At 38.8% G+C, this 17,845-nt stretch overlaps 1 protein-coding gene across 7 annotated transcripts in view; it reads right to left on the reverse strand.

Annotated features, from left to right (window-relative positions):
- Dock3 (dedicator of cytokinesis 3) overlaps nucleotides 1–17,845 on the reverse strand; it is a 405,059-nt gene that overhangs the window by 310,275 nt on the left and 76,939 nt on the right. For all 7 annotated transcript variants that reach the window (XM_026779352.1, XM_026779351.1, XM_013346561.2 and 4 more), the window contains exon 3: nucleotides 4,807–4,847. In XM_026779352.1, coding sequence (XP_026635153.1) covers nucleotides 4,807–4,847 — 41 coding nt within the window. The remainder of the gene's footprint in view (nucleotides 1–4,806; nucleotides 4,848–17,845) is intronic.

Genomic DNA, 17,845 nt, shown 5'->3' on the forward strand with positions numbered 1-17,845 from the left:
AAATAAAATATATGTGTGTAAAAAAACCTGCCAAATAAAGCATTTCTATTGAAAAAAAAAAAAGAAGAAGAACAGCAGCCAGGGTCCAGCCATCTCACTACAGCAAGCCCTAACTATTCCAACACAGCTGAAGCACAAGAAAACAACCTTAAAACCAAAGTTAGAAGATGATAGAGGTCCTTGAAGAGGAAATGAATAAATCCCTTAGAAGTATGAAGGAAAAGACAATCAAAACATTGGAGGAAAATGGGAGCTCACCAACTTCAGCCAAGCTAGGAAGGAACAAGCGTAGGACCAAACTAGTTCCTCTGAATGTGGTTGACAATTGCATGGCTGGGGCAGACTAAGGGACCACTGGCAGTGGCACCAGGATTTATCCCTACTGCATGTACCGGCTTTCTGAGATCCTATTCTCTTTGGAGGTATATTTGCTTGACCTAGATATAGTAGGGAGGGCCTTCGACCTTCCAAAAGACAATGTGCCTTACCCTCTCTGAGGATTGGATGGGAGTCGGGTAGGAGCCTTTGTGGAGGGAATGGGAGGAGAGGAGGGAGTGGGAACTTGGGTTGGTTTTTTTTAAAATCTAATAAATTAAAAATAAAAAAGAATGTCAAGAAAGTTAAGAAAAAAAACAGTTGAAGGAAACATTAAAACTGTTCAAGGCCTGAAAATGGAAATAAAAACAATAAAGAAAACACAAACTGGCCGGACAATGGTGGTGCACACCTTTAATCCCAGCACTCAAGAGGCAGAGACAGGCGGATCTCTGTGAGTTCAAGGCCGGCCTGATCTACAAGAGCTACTACCAAAATAGGTACCAAAGGAGAAATCTTGTCTCAAAAAACAAACAAAAAAGGAAAAGAAATCACAAACTGAAGGAATTCTAGATATGTATAATCTAGGTAAGAGAATAGGAACTACAGACCAAGCAGAATACAAGGGATGGAAGAGAGAATCTCAGGCATCAAATACATGATAGAAGAAACAGATACTTTGGCCAATAAAAATATTAAATCTAAAAGATACCTAACACAAAACATCCAGGAAATCTGGGAAGCCACAAAAAGATCAAACCTAAGAATGCTAGAAATAGAAGAAGGTTCCAGGTTCAAAAGATCAGAAAATAATTTTTAACAAAACCATAAAAGAAATTTTTCCTAATGTGAAGAAGGAGATGCCTATAAAGGTACAAGAAGCTTACTGAACACGAAATAGATTGCAGCAGAAAATAAAGTCCCATCACCATGTAATAATCAAAACACTAAACATACAGAACAAAAAAGAGGATATTAAAAGCTGCAAGGGGAAAAGAGAAAGTAACATATGAAGGTAGACCTATTAGAATTACACTTAACTTCTCAATGGAGACTCTAAAAGCCAGAAGGACCTGTACAGATGTGCTACAGACTCTAAGCAATCACAAATGACAGTTCAGACTACTATACGCAGCAAAACTTTCAATCACCAGAGATGGAGAAAACAAGACATACCATGATAAAGTTGAATTTGAACAATATCTATCCACAAATCCAGCCCTACAGAAGGTAACAGAAGAAAAACTACAACCCACGTGATGTGGGAAGTCCTTCTGAATATGTGTTGCTTTTATTGGTTAATAAATAAAGAAGCTCCTTGGGCTTATCACAGGGTAGAACAGAGCTAGGCGGGGAAAACTAAGCTGAATGCTGGGAGAAAGAAGGCAGAGTAAGAGAGAGGCCATGGAACTGCAGCAGGAGACAGACACCGGATGCCAGATGAAAATTTACTGGTAGGCCACAGCCACGTGACGATACACAGATTAATAAAAATGGGTTAATTTAAGATATAAGAGCTAACTAGTAATATGCCTAAGTGATGGGCCAAGCAGTGTTTTAATTAATACAGACTTCTGTGTGATTACTTTGGGAATCTGGGTGGTCAGGAAACAAATGAACACCCAGGGAAGTTAACTGACACCCATGAAAACACAGGCAATAAGTAATCTCACGCCAGCATAACCCAAAGAAAAAAACATACACACCACCAACACCAATACCACCTACAAAAAAAATACCAGAAAGTAATAATCATTGGTCATAGATATCTCTCAATATCAATGGATTCAGTTCCCCAATAAAAAAGACAGAGATTAACAGAATGGATGCAAAAACAAGACCTATCCTTCTTCTACATACAAGAAACACATCTCAACATCAAAGACAGACATTACCTCAAACTAAAAGGTTGGAAAAGGATTTTCCAAGCATATGCCCCAAGAAGCAAGTTAGTGTAACTACTATAATATCTAACTAAATAGACTTCAAACAAAAATTAATGAAATGAGATAGGGAAGGACATTTCATACTCATCAAAGGAAAAATCCTTAATCATCAGGGAAATACAAATTAAAACAACTTTTGAGACTCCATTTTATTTTATTTTTAATTTTCGAGACAGGGTTTCTCCGTAGCTTTGGGTTCCTGTCCTGGAACTAGCTCTGTAGACCAGGCTGGCCTCGAACTCACAGAGATCCGCCTGCCTCTACCTCCCGAGTGCTGGGATTAAAGGCGTGCGGCACCACCGCCTGGCGAGACTCCATTTTATACCTGTCAGAATGGTTAAGATAAAAAACATAAGTGATAGATAACTCATGCTAGAGAGAAAAATACTCCTCCATCACTGGTGGGAGTGTAAACTTGTATAGTCACTTTGGATAACAATATGGTAGTTTCTCAGAAAATTGGGAATCAATATACCTCAAAACCCAGCTATCACACTCCTGGGCATACACCCAAAAGACACTATATCCTGTCACAAGGACACTTGCTCAACTACGTTCATAGCCACTTTATTCATATTAGCCAGAAACTAGAAACAATCTAGAAGTCTCTTAACTGAAGAATGGACAAAGAAAATGTGGTACATTTTACATTTTACTCAGCTGTTAATATGACATAATGAAATTTGCAGGCAAATAAATAGAACTTGAAAAAAATCCTAAGTGAGGTAGCCCCAACCAAGAAAGACAAAAATGGTATGAACTCACTAATAAGTAGAAATTAACTATAAAGTAAAAGATAATCATGATAAAATCCACAGACCAAGAGAAGGGAAGCAACAAGCAGGGCTTGAGGATGTGGGGGTGGGATGGAGAGCAAGGATTTCCCTGAGAAGTGGAAATAAAATAGATTTCAAGGGTAGACTAGGGTAGGTGGGAATGGGAACAGGAGGATCAAGTTGGGGGTGGATAGAGAAGGAAGAGTACTGGAAGAGACAACTACAAAATGGGGGCATTTCAGGATGAGGTAGGAACCTAGTACAATGCAAATTCCCAGGAATCTACAAGGGTAATTCTAGCTAAGACTCCTAGTAATAGGGGATATGTAGCCTAAACCGGCCATCTCCTGTAACCAGGCAAGACTGCCAGTGGAGGGACTGGGACACCAACCCAGCCATAAAACCTTTGACCTACAATTTGTCCTTCCTACAAGATGTGCTAGCCTAAAAATGGCACAAAAATTGTGGGAGTGGCCAACCAATGACCAGTACAGCCTGGAACCCATGCCACAAGAAGGAGCCCACCCTGACACTGCCTGAAGTGCCAGGACCCAGAGGATGGATAGCCCAGAGATCTAGGATAGAACAAAACATGACTGTCAAAAAAAAGTCAATGTAATGATGCCTAATGATAATCTGCTATACTCATAGATTGGTGCCTAGCCTGTCATCAGAGAGGCTTCACCCAGGAATGCAGATACCCACAGCCAAACATTAGGCATTGCTCAGGCAATCCTTAGGAAGAGGAAGAAGGACTATAAGAGTCAGAGGGTCAAGGACATCGCATGAAAACTCACAGAATCAACTAACCTGGACTCACAGGGGCTCACAGAGAATGAACTGGCAACCAGGGAGTCTGCATGGGACTGACATAGGCCCTCTGCATATATGTGACAGTTGTGTAGCTTGGTCCTCTTGTGGAACTCATAACAGTAGAAACAGGGCTTGTCTCTGACTTCTTTGTGGATTTTGGGGACCCTATTCCTCATACTGGATTTACCTTGCCTAGCCTTTATACAAGGGGAGGTGCCTAGTCTTACTATAACTTGATATGCCATGTTTGGTTAATATCCCTGGAAGGATTAACCTTTTCTGAATAAAAACATAGGAAAAAAGGGGAGTGAAGAGGGGAAGTTGTATAGAGGGACTGAGAGGAAAGAAGGGAAGGGAAACTGTGGTCAGGATATAACAACAACAGTAACAATAATAATAACAACAAATATTAATAATGTTCCTAATTATAACTACTAATTAAAATATATCTTATTTCAGTAAATGAACATTAATTATAGACTGAACACATAAAATCTAATATATAACATCAGTATTCTAAGCATTCTTATTTAAGTTTACATTTAAATGAAATTTTTAATAGCAACTGAAAATGCTTAGTTAAGCATTATTTTCATCTTCCCATTTTGCATCTTAGCAATAAATTCATCTAACTAGACATGTGGTTCCACAGCACTAAAACTATAAATAAATCAATTTAGTTTTTGTCAAGTCTTGAAGATAAATGACTTAAAAGTATGAACAGGCTTCTTCAAAATAAGCATATAGCTATAACCACATTTGCACTTTCTGTAATTTTTTTGAAAAATCATTTTAATACTGCCTGAGCCTTAGAATATTCTTATACAATTCTGCCAAAAAGATGACTGTAGCTACTATAAAGGATTAAAGATGAAGTGGAAAACAGTTGCTATGACTGTTACTAATATACAAGGCAAAATACACACTGAGGAACACAAGGATAAATTCTCTATTACCTTCACATTAGGCTTCTTTGTTGAAACTCCTCTGTACCAACCTAAAAAGATATTAAAATAATGTTATTGTCATTCTATAAGAGCTATAATATAGTAATTTTAGAAAAGGCAGATGAAAGTGAAATTTTCCTTACTATGCTTTGGCTTCATTAGGATCTACAATGAAATGCTAGTAGTTTACTCAGAAAGGTTTTTATTTTTATTCAGTTTTGTTTTTATGGCAGGTAAGAAATACAGTGCAAACTGTTTCCTGATTCATTCATTCTCTCATGCAGCATATACTGTATTATTCACTTGTGTGTTGGTGGTTGTTGTTTCTGTTCAGTCACTAGAGTCAGTATTGCTACTAGTACAGAGATCACTCTTTCCTTTCAGCATTCATATGCAGCAATATGAACAGAAGGTTCAATTACACAACAGAAGTAGAATTTTCAAGCAAGGGAAATTTTATAGCCATTCTTTCTCAATTCTATTATTTTCAGAGTTTTGCTAAAGTTCACTTGCATCTGATAGGAAACAGCATGTAAAAATATAAACCAAGAAAAGTAATTACAAAAGGAAAATAAAAGTGGAGAGTATAAATGAAAGCCAATATTAACTGAGAACTTTTGTTATGATTTTACATATTGCAATTGAGGGCAATTTCCATGTACTAATCTTCATATCTCATGGCAGTGCTATGAAAGGGGGAAACCTAATTTTCTCACATGAAAACAACAGATTACAAAAAAAGAGAAATTCGGCTTTTTTCAGTAACAACAGCTCAGACAATAAATTTCAATAATTAGTTTCACAAACTGAGTCTCAGTTTCTTCATTAATCATTTTAGATAATCTTCAGCACTTGGGAAACAGAGGCAGGCAGATCTCAGTTCCAGGACATCCAAGGCTACACAAAGAAATCCTGTTTCAAAAAACTTTAAAAAAATAAAATAATAATCTTACAATACCTAAGATGAATATATTAAGACATCACATGGCAGAATGAGTCTTTTAAAACCTTGAGGATAAGCCGGGCGGTGGTGGCGCACGCCTTTAATCCCAGCACTCGGGAGGCAGAGGCAGGCGGATCTCTGTGAGTTCGAGACCAGCCTGGTCTACAAGAGCTAGTTCCAGGACAGGCTCCAAAACCACAGAGAAACCCTGTCTCGAAAAACCAAAAAAAAAAATAAATAAATAAAAAATAAATAAAAAAACCTTGAGGATAAACAAACAAACAAACAAATAAATAAATAAATAAATAAAGCAAGCCATGAGAATGCTCTAAAGCTACAGTATTCAAAGCTATGGGGTACTGGGGAAAATAGGCAAACAATCTACTAAACAAAAGATAAAATCTATAAACAGACCCACACAAACTTCAACTGACCCTTGACAAAGAAGCAACAGCAATACAATAGGAAAAAGACATTTTTTCACAAATGGTGCAAAAACAACTGGTATCAACTTGGAAAATAAATATATACATACTCGCTCAGCCCAGTCCCCAACTCGGGCAGTGACCCCCCCCCTCCTCCACCAGAGGCTAACCAGTTTTCAGAGGTCTAGGTAGACCATTGATCAGCAGACCACCCCCACTCTCTCAGTGCCCCTCCCTACCCTATTCCCAATCCATCCTCTCTTCTTTGTCACTAATTCCCAGGCCCCAATTCAGGCAGGGACCCCCTACTCAACCAGAGGCCACACCAGCCACCAAAAGCCCAGGTAGGCCATCTACCCACAAACTCCCTACTCTCTTGGTGTCTCCCACCTTATCCCCAATCCTCCCACTCCTTCTTGTTGCTATGTCCCAGATCCCAACTCAGGCAGAGAGCTCCTGATCCACCAGAGCCCACACTTCTCTGGTCTCAGAAGACCAGAGAAGATACAGAAATTAAGGAATAAAACACCCATCCAACAAAGACAAACCCAGGAATCAGCAACTAGGCCGATAATCACTCAAAATCCAGACGCCTAAACGTCAGTGTAAGAACTCAATCAACAATAGCCAAGGCATTAGTCAACACCAGAGTCCAGCCATCCCGCTACAGCAAGCCCTGAATATTCCAACACAGCTAAAGCACAAGAAAACAACCTTAAAGACCACCTTTATGTAGATGACAGAGGTTCTTAAAGAGAAAATTTTAAATTCCCTTAATGATATTGAGAAAAAGACAATCAAAAAATTAGAGGAAATCAATAAATTCCTTAAAGAATGCAAAGAATAAACAAAAAGTTGAAGGAAAGAAATAAAACTGTTCAAGACCTGAAAACTAAATACAGGCAATAAAGAAAACACAAACTGAAGGAATTCTAGAAATGAAGATCTAAGCAAGAGAACAGGAACTACAGAGGCAAGTTTCACCAACAGAATACAAGAGATGGAAGAGAGAATCTCAGGCATTGAAGACACAACAGAAGAAATGCATACATCAGTCAAAGAAAATGTTAAATCTAAAAAACTCCTGTTACAAAACATCCAGAAAGTCTAGGACTCTATGAAAAGGCCAAATCTAAGAATAACAGGAATAGAAGAAGTGTCCCAGCACAAGGGCCAAGAAAATATTTTAACCTAAAGAAGGTGATACCTATAAAGGTACAAGCAACTTACAGAACATCAAATAAATTGGACCAGAAAAGAAACCCCCCTCGCCACATAACAATCAAAACATTTAACATAAAGAACAAAGAAAGAATATTAAAAGCTGCAAGGGGAAAAGAGTAAATAATGTATAAGGGCAAACACGGCTCTGGTAGGCCTTGTCCTTCCCCCATTCCCTTTGCCTTGCTAAACTCCATTAGGTCACATTCCTAAAGGTAGTCACCAAGGTCTATTCCCTTATTTGGTCACTTCCTACCCCTAAGGCTGACTACCAAGGTCCAACTATCAAAATACTGAAGTCCAGCAATAAAAAACCCCCTTTTGGTAACCCTAATTAACCTGTCCAATTAAATACCTCATCCTGACACAGGGTTTCCCCATTTATCTTTATAAACTTATTAGTATTCATGAGAAATAATTGGAATCACATTCTGGGAGGGACATTGGTACTCCATGCTTCTTGACATCACTTTACTGACAATAGCTAAGATGAGGAAGCAATTAAACATCCATCCAAATGACTGCATGCAAAAAAATATGATAAATACATATAATGAAGATTACTTATCCTTTAAAAGAAAAACCCTTGATTGTAAACCAATACAGATTATTTTTATGGATACACTATGCAAAAATAAGTCAGTAACAGAATGACAAATGTTCAATGGTTCTGTTTATATGAGATTCAAAACAACCAAACTCATAAAAGTAAAAATTAGAAGAGTAGGTATTAAGACAGGGTGGAAAAGGAAGTTGAAGAATTGCTAGTTAACAAGTGTGGTGGTTTAAACAAGAAACATCCCCCATAGGCTTATGTATTTGAACACCTGGTCCACAGTTCTTGGTGGTATTTGGGGAGGTAGTATAGTTTTAAGGAAAAAAAATATATCACTGTCTCCTCTCTATCCAGAGGCACTCATTCGTCCTTTGAGGGCAAATATCCCTTCCCCCTCCCTTGTTCCTTTTCCCTTTTCCCTCATTCTCTATCTCCTGTCTTTGTCTCTTGTTCCCTGCTCTCTGTCCCTCTGGGACAAATAAATCTCCTTTGTGCTGAGAACTTGGTCTTGGGGTGTTTTGTGCCAATACTGTTCCTTTCATTGATTCCGTGACTCATATTTGACCTACAGGATTACCCCTAGCCCAGTTCTTACACATTCAGACCTTCAGGCACTGGCTTTATCTTTCCAATAATGGCTAATTGGCGTGTTTTCCCCTGACCGCCTACATTCCTACACTCCTGATTAGCATATTCAATTAAGTTTGCTGTGGTTCACAAGCTTTCCTTTAACTTTTGGTGACTATACCGCTGGAATACAGAGCATCCCCCTCCAAAAAAAATACCTGCCGACAGTCCTGGATTTCTCCTCAGATAACTGTGTCCTTTCTCTTGATGACAAGTCTGGGTAACAACCCTTCCTTCCTAAAGAAACTCCTTATTGGCCTATGGAGATTCAGGCAGACACCCTGACTCTAGACCTACACTCACCAGCCTCTACTGATGATGGGAATAGCTTCTTCTACCCAGAAAACTTACACCCAATATTAATGGTAGACTTCAGCACCCAACAATAATTCTGGTACCTGAATGTGTATCTGCTTTCTCTTTTGTCTGCTCCAAGGCCTCTTTATAACTCCTACATGCTCTGAACAGTCCACCATTTCATGTCCTATTTAAGCCTCCACATAATACAGAAATATTGACTGACCAGTACTCTATGCTCACCAGCGATGTACCTGCACCCTGGCATAGTTCAGAGTCACAACAGCAAAATAGCAAGAAATTGGAAACAACCTGGATGTCCTTCAACCAAAGAATGTATAAAGAAAACGTAGCACATTTACACAATGAATATTACTCAGTAGTTTAAAAAATGGCATCATGAAATTTACAGGGAAATGGATGGAACTAGGGGAAAAAAATCATCCTGAGTGAAGTAACCCAGACCCAGAAAGACAAACATGATAAGCATTCACTAAATAATAATCATGCTACAATCCACAGACCCAGAGAGGCTAAGTAACGAGGAGGGCTCTAGGGAGGACACATGAATCTACTTGGAAGGAGAAATAGAACAGATTTTGTGGCTAGACTGGGGGAGGGACCAGGTATTGGGGAATGGATGGAGGGAGAGAGTACAGGGAGAGAGGACTGGAACTGGAGGACATATGCAGGGCAATGGAAACTCCCTGGAATCTACGAGAATGATCCTAGTTAGGATTCCTAGTAACAGAACATATGGAGCCTGAACCATTCATCTTCTGTAACCAGGCAAGGCTTTCTAGTGGAGGAACTGGGACTCCAACCTAGCCACAAAACCTTTGACCTACAAGATGTGGTAAGGCAATGGAGGGCCAGAACTTGTGGGAGTGGCCAACCAATGACTAGTATAATTTGAGGGCCATGTCAACCAATGACGGGTCTAATTTCAGGGCCACAACACAAAAGGCAGTCCATGCCCAGCACTGCCTGCATGACCAAGAACCAGAGCCTAGATAGCCCAGAGACCTAAGACAGAACCAAACACAACTGGCAAAAAAATAAATAAATTTTAAAATAAATAAGTAAGATCAATGAAATGATTCCTAATGATATTCAGCTGTACTCACTGATCAGTGCCTAGTTCAGACATAAGAAAGGTTGCTTCTGGCAGCTGATGGGAGCAGATGCCGAGATCCACAGCCACACACCAGGCAGAGAGCAAGCCCAGGTTGGAGGTCTCCATCAGGCCCCTCCCCTCAGAACAATGGAAAGGCTACAGATTCAAATAAGCCAGGCTCATGCGAGCTCACAGAGCTTAAGTGGCAATTACGGAACCTGCATGGGTCTTTGCTAATATATATTAGGGTTGTTAATTTGGTGTTTTGAGGGGATTCCTGACAGTGGAATCGGGTGTCTCTGGTTCTTTTGCCTGCTCTCCTTTTCCTCCTAACTGGTTGCCTTGCCCAGCCTCGATGTGAGCATTTATGCGTAGTCTTGCTGCGTCTTGTTGTGCCACGTTTGGCTGATGTCCCTGGGAGGTTTGCTCTTTTCTGGAGAGAGACAAGAATGGGGTGAATCTGAAGGAGACTGGAAATAGGGAGTAGATAGGAAGAAGTGGAAAGAGTGGAAATTGCATTTAGGATGTACTATACAAGAGAATAAATTATGAGTATATGGATACACGCACACACACACACACACACACACACACACACACACATGAGAGAAAGAGATTCTACCTTCACAAAAATTAACTCAGCTGGATCATACATCTAAACGTAAAGTGCTAACTATAAACTCTCAGACGACATCACAGGAGAAAACTCCAGTAATATTGGGTATGGTGATGATTTTCAGATGCAAAACCAAAAACATGATTCATGAAATAATAAGTGAACTACACAAAAATCTAAAGTTTCTGCCCTATAAAAGATAGTGACAAGAAAGTAATATGTGCCACTGAGCAGGAGGAAATCTTTACAATGATAAAATATCTGATAAAATATCATTACCTCAATTATATATAAAGAATACATACAACTCAACATGAAGAAAATAAATAGCCAACCAGGTGTGGGAAAAGAAAGAGGGGGAGAAGAGGAGGGAGGAAGAAGAAATGAGAATAAAGGTGAAAAGAGGAAATCAAATTTAAAGATAGGTAAAAAGAGCTAAACAAGACAATAAATGGTAAAATAAAAACAGTCATCATCAACTGACTAAGGAGCTGCAAATTAAAACAATAGGATACAACTGCACACAGAATCACCTAAAACTGGAATACTGGTAACACAAAATGCTAGGAAGAACATAGTGTTTGTTCATTTATTTATACTACATGAGGAAAACATAAAATACCATTTCCCCTTGCAGTCAAACCTTTTCCCAAACCTTTCCCCAAAGCCCTGGAAAGTACTGATCTAAGTAGCTTCAAAAAAAAGTATTATCAGCTGGGGAAGGGGAGGCAAACCTTGGGAGACAGTCACAGGCCAACCTGGTTTACACAAAGAAACTCTATCTTAAAAAACAAAAAAGGGGGGGGAGTATTATCATCTTCTCAGATTTGACCTCTGTGAGGATCATAAGCATCATACTCACTGAACTTCAGTTATCATATTTTTATTTTATTTTATTTATTAGCATGAATTACCTAAAATACTACTGAGGCAGAGTGTACTATTTCCATATATATATATATATATATATATATATATATATATATGGTGTGCAGTGATAAAATCTAACCTTTCTTCTCAATTTTTACCTCAATGAATACATTTCAGACCCTTGCAATAACTTTAATTTTCAGATTAACTTTTTTTAAACTTCTAAATATGAGAAAGAATGAAGAGTAACTGTCTTTCTGTGTCTAGACTGCTGTATGTAACATGATGTCCTTCCTCCAGCTCTACTCAGTGTATTATCAATGACAGGACTTTGATCCTGCTATTGTAATAATACTCTATCATGTATACAAAACACATTTTCTGTCTCAAATTCATTTGTTGATAGATATCCAGGTTGAATCCTTATTTTAGCTATTATGAATAGTGCACAAATAAATATGTGTACACATGTACCTCTTTGTTACACTTACTTCATCTCCTTTGGATAGCAACCAAATACAGGAATAAATGAATCATATGGTAATTCTAATTTTATAGCTTTTTGAGGAATCTCCAAACTGTTCTCCATAATAGATGTACTAATTTACACTTCTACCAACAGTACATAAGAGTTGTTTTTTTCTCCATAACATTACCATTTTCTGTTATTTTTGATCTGTTTATAATATCTTCTAATTGGAGTAACATGGCATTTCATTTGTAGTTTTTTTTAAGCATTTTCATTTCTCATCTTATTCTTTTTCTTTCTTTCTTTCTTTTTTTATTGAAAAAAAGGAAAAAAAAGTTTCCGCCTCCTCCCAGCCTCCCATTTCCCTCCCCCTCCTCCCACCCTTCTCCCCCTCCCCCCACTCCTCTCCCCCTCCCTCTCTAGTCCAAAGAGCAGTCAGGGTTCCCTGCCCTGTGGAAAGTCCAAGGTCCGCCCCCCTCCATCCATGTCTAGGAAGGTGAACAACCAAACTGGCTAGGCTCCCACAAAGCCAGAACATTAAGTAGGATCAAAACCCCGTTCCATCGTCTCTGGCTTCTCATCAGCCCTCATTGTTCGCCATGTTCAGAGAGTCCGGTTTTATCCCATGCTTTTTCAGTCACAGTCCAGCTGGCCTTGGTGAGCTCCCAATAAACCAGCCCCACTGTCTCCGTGGGTGGGTGCACCCCTCATGGTCCTGACTTCCTTGCTCATCTTCTCCCTCCTTCTGCTGCTCATTGGGACCTTGGAAGCTCAGTCCAGTGCTCCAGTGTGTGTCTCTGTCTCTATCTCCATCCATCACCAGATGAAGGTTCTATGGTGATATGCAAGATATTCGTCAGTATTGCCATAGGATAGGGTCATTTCAGGTTCCCTATCCTCAGCTGCCCAGGGAACTAACTGGGGACATCACCATGGGCTCCTGGGAGCCACTCTAGGTTCAAGTCTCTTGCCAATCCTAAGGTGGCTCCCTTAACTAAAAATTGTGTTTCCGTGCTCCCCTATCCAACCTTCCTTTATCCCAATCATTCTTATTCCCCAAGTTCCCCCTATCTTCCCCTTCTCCCTTTTCTCTTCCCCTCTCCCCTTACCCACCCCACCCCCAAGATCCCAATTTTCTCCCTGGCAATTTTGTCTACTTCCCAAAGCCAAGAGGATAACTATATGTTTTCCTTGGGTTCATCTTCTTACTTAGGTTCTTTAGGTTCACCAATTGTAGACTCCGTGACCCTTATTTATGGCTAGAAACCCATTATGAGTGAGTACATCTCATGTTCATCTTTTTGGGTCTGGGTTACCTCACTCAGTATAGTGTTTTCTATTTCCATCCATTTGCATGCAAAATTCGAGAAGTCATTGTTTTTTACCGCAGCGTAGTACTCTAATGTGTATATATTCCACACTTTCTTCATCCCGAATTTCCTGAGAAACTGAAACACTGATTTCCAAAGTGGTTGCACAAGATTGCATTCCCACCAGCAATGGATGAGTGTACCCCTTCCTCCACAGCCTCTCCAGCAAAGGCTATCATTGGAGTGTTTGATTTTAGCCATTCTGACAGGTGTAAGATGATATCTCAAAGTTGTTTTGATTTGCATTTCCCTGATTGCTAAGGAGGTTGAGCATGACCTTAAGTGTCTTTTGGCCATTTGAACTTCTGTTGAGAATTCTCTGTTCAGTTCAGTGCCCCATTTTTAATTGGGTTAATTAGCATTTTAAAGTCTAGTTTCTTGAGTTCTCTATATATTTTGGAGATCAGACTTTTGTCTGTTGCGGGGTTGGATCTCTATTTATCTAACAATAATACCGAGCATTTTTCAAATACTTGAAGGCCAATTTTATTTATTTGTTACACCTGTCACCACAACCACAAGTCACATCAAAATTACAACTAAACACACACACACCAAAAAAAAAAAAAAAACCTAAAGATTTCACTTGGAGAAATAACTGTTCTTGTTTCAAGTATTGTTTCTGGTAACTGAACAACCTCTTATATGTAGGTCTTCTTGGCTCAGGTGCTTTACCACAAATATGTCAGAACATCACTCACAGTCTCCTTCCTCAAAACACTGAAAGAATGAAACATATATAGGGTTCCCACCAGCACAAAGCTCAAAGATTCTACAGGCTGAGGACTTCATGGTGAAATACTGCCTAGGTTGGTCTACATTAGCAGACCTGTCCACTTACATTTTTCCTTTTTAGTAATAGCCATTCTAACAGAGGTATGGTAGCACACTAAGGATCTGATTTCCATTTCCCTGATGATTTGTGATGCTGAGCATTTTTCACATGCTAATATGCCTGGCATCTTTAGTTTTCCTTTGAGAAATTGATATAGGATTCTCCTCTGTATGCTGTGAATATGTTTTATTACCATTGGTTAAAAAAGAAAGCTGCTTCAGCTTATGGCAGAACAGAATAAAGTCAGGCAGGAAATTCGAGCAGAGATATACAGAAAGAGTAGAGTAAGTACAGTCAACAAGACACCATGCAGCTACCGAAGGAGACAGACACTGGAATCTTACCAGTAGGTCACAGACTCGTGGTGATACATAGATTAAACAAAATGGGTTAATTTAAGAGATAAGAGTTAATAAGAAGCCTGAGCTAATAGGCCATGCAGTGTTGTATTAATATAGTTTTCATGTGATTATTCAGGTTTAGGCAGCCAGGAAATGAACGTGCAGTCGCCCCTTTCAAAATAATGCCCACTGTCTGGGGCATGGATCCATAGAAGACCTTAAAAAAAAAAAAGAGATCCACAAAAACAGGAGCCAAGCACAGTTTTTTTGGTAACTGCATTTTTTTTCTGCAGATGTTTTTTAAGAAAAGGATTCCTGACTCAGCATTAGCAGCAAAACCTGCATGTCTTCTTTAAGAGATGGTAGCTCTGGCTCTTTGGGGAAGTCCTGTACTTAAATGGAGTTTGTGGGCAGAGTGCTACAAGTTGCTTAATGGTGACATAGATCTGCTGCATCCCTGAAGCTAGGGTAATGAACATGGATTGCAGAGTTGGCAGCAAACATACCTCCGCCATATTTAGAAGGCCAAGAGAGACAGAGTCAGCATGCAAGGCCCCTGTGACCAAGCTGATTACCATTTTTTAAAACACTCCTGGTCATAAAATGATTATATATATATATACATTAAGACAGATCCGGATGAAAAAAAAAAACCTCTGAATGGGTCACAGTATTGGATAAATATGCATTGGCTTATGTGAGGGAAGAAAGAGTACAGAAAGTTGTAGATTAAAGGAGTAAAGATGATTAAATATTAAGAAGTAGTAGAGAAAAATAAGCCATGTAAAGATAAAATATACAGAGAGTTTGGATTATATATATGTGTGTGTGTGTGTGTGTTTTCTTTGAATTTTTGAGTATGAATAAGCTAAGTATAGAGAGACATTTCATTGTACAGTCTGCTAAGCTAAACCAAGATATATATTTTAAAGGCATCTTGACTTCAAAATTTGAGTCTAAGGATATGTTTACTTTGGAAAAGAGGTTCTGCTTTTGTTTCCACAGAGGATAGTAACCTGTGGATTTCTTCCAGGCTAATGTGGTTTGATAGAACAAGTTCCACAAAAAAACTTTCCATGAACCCTAAAAATACTTTACCCAACAAATAGCAAGAAACAATTTGAAGAAAACTATGCTTAAATTCCAAAAATGATTGTTTATAAATGTTTATTTTCATTTAAAGGGGGTTGATTGTAAGTGATTAATGGTCACAGTCAATTTGTATAAAAAATATTAAGGGAAATATGATACACACATGAATCCTTTGCATTGGTATATATTCCTGCTCGTGTTTAAGGTATTGTGTTTGTATAGCTCACTTTTAAAAAGTAATGTATAATTTAAAATCACAGATTAATATAGTCACCTATAATAGTCAAACTGTAGTCATGTTAGTTAGGTTTTCCAAATGTATAAAGATACATTTCAGATAGATAGGTATTCTTTCTAGATGTATAGAGATATATTTCAAGTGGAAATGTATTCCTCAAAGCTTTCAAAGGCATACAGAATATGCCATTTAAACTATTTTGTTAACTAAGTACTTTTCATGTCGATGAGACACATCTGCTCTTAGCAGCACCAATCTACTTCAAGAGGATGATGGGCATTGAAGAGGTTCCTTATGAAGTTTCTTAGCTATTTAGGCAAGAAATTGCTCTTGCCTGGACTGTTTGATGGCATGCTATATAAACTGGACACACAGGACTCACAGGAAAATGACTGTTGAGCTTGCCTAAAGAAGATGAGACAGTCCTTCAGTGCTCTGCTTCATAAAAGACTGTGCCAGACATTCTGCAGGACACAGAAGAAAGCAACTGACGAACTTTGTCATTACAAGGCAGAACAGATCTTCAAATTTCCTGCTTCATGGAAAAGTTTGATGGATACTATGGGCCTATTGGCTGAAGATGGATACTCCAACATTAAGAAGAACTTTGGGTGACTGTCTCTGTCAATTCTAGAACTTTGGAAGTTGCTTGTAATGCATTTCCTGTTTACTTAGATAATATATCATTCTGGGGTCTTTGAAGACAGATTACTATAGTTTTCTTTAGTTATGATAAAAAATAAATTAGATATGAAAATTTAGACTCACAAAGACAGAATAAATGACAAAGTATTTTTCTTATTTTGCCAAATGTAAATGAAATCTTATAACTGTAATTCTTGCTGGATATGTTTTGTTATATGTAATTTTACCAAATTAAAGTTAAAACCTTCCTTTTTATTTAGACAGAAAAGGGGAGATAATATGGGATGTCCTTGTGTATGCTGTGAATATATTTTATTATCATTGGTTAATAAAGAAACTGCTTTGGCCTTTAGCAGAGCAAAACATAGCCAGGCTGGTAGAGATATATAGAGAGAGTAGTAAGAGTCAAAGAGACGCCATGTAGCTGCTGAAGAAGAAAGACACCTACCTGTAGGCCACAGCCTCGTGGTAATACAAATCACCACGATTTAATATAAATAGGTTAATTTAAGATGTAAGCGTTAGTTAGGAATACACTGAAGCTATTGGCCAAACAGTGTTGGAGTTAATATAGTTTCTGTGTGATTACTCATGTCTGGGTGGCTGGGAAATGATCAAGCAGTCTCCATTTACAATTAAGATATATCATTGCAACAAAATGACAATCACTAGATGTGAAACCAGAAGAGATGAGTATGAAGAGTTTCCATACCTACAAAAAGCAAGACTCTTTCAATATTAATCAGGAAAGATTTCTTCTCCATAAAACCTGTCCACAACTATCAATAAAGCTTGCACTATTCATATGAATCCCCATATTGGGGTATATTATCTGTATGTATGAACATGTGTGCATGCATGTGCATGTGTATATGCAATGTGTATTGCACCAGTGCATGTGGTCAACCAAAGTGGACACTGGGTGTCTTCTACAATAACTTTCCACTTACTTTTTTTGAGACAGGGTACCTCACTGAACCTAGAGCTCACCAACTCATCTGAACTGGCTGGCTAGTAAGCTCCACTGATCTACCTATCTCCACCTCTCCAACGACAGGATTACAAGAATGCAGTCCTGTACCCAGATTTAGTTGTGGATTCTAGGGATCCAAGCTCAGGTCTTTATGCTTGCACAGCAAGGGCTTTATTGACTAAGCCATCTCTGAAGCCACACAGTCCCATTTTCACCAGTGAAATATCTTATAATTCTAACCACAGCTCTCATTCAGGGGTGGGGTGGGATGGGGGTAAGGGAAGATGGGGAGAGAAAAGTTAGAAGGGAAGGAGGGGGGAACTTGGGGAAACAGGAGGATTGGGATAAAGGAAGGTTGGACAGGGGAGCACGGAACCACAATTCTTAGTTAAGGGAGCCACTTTAGGGTTGGC

The sequence above is a fragment of the Microtus ochrogaster genome, chromosome 5 (assembly GCF_000317375.1).
Source record: "Microtus ochrogaster isolate Prairie Vole_2 chromosome 5, MicOch1.0, whole genome shotgun sequence".
In the NCBI taxonomy this organism is placed as follows: Eukaryota; Metazoa; Chordata; class Mammalia; order Rodentia; family Cricetidae; genus Microtus; species Microtus ochrogaster.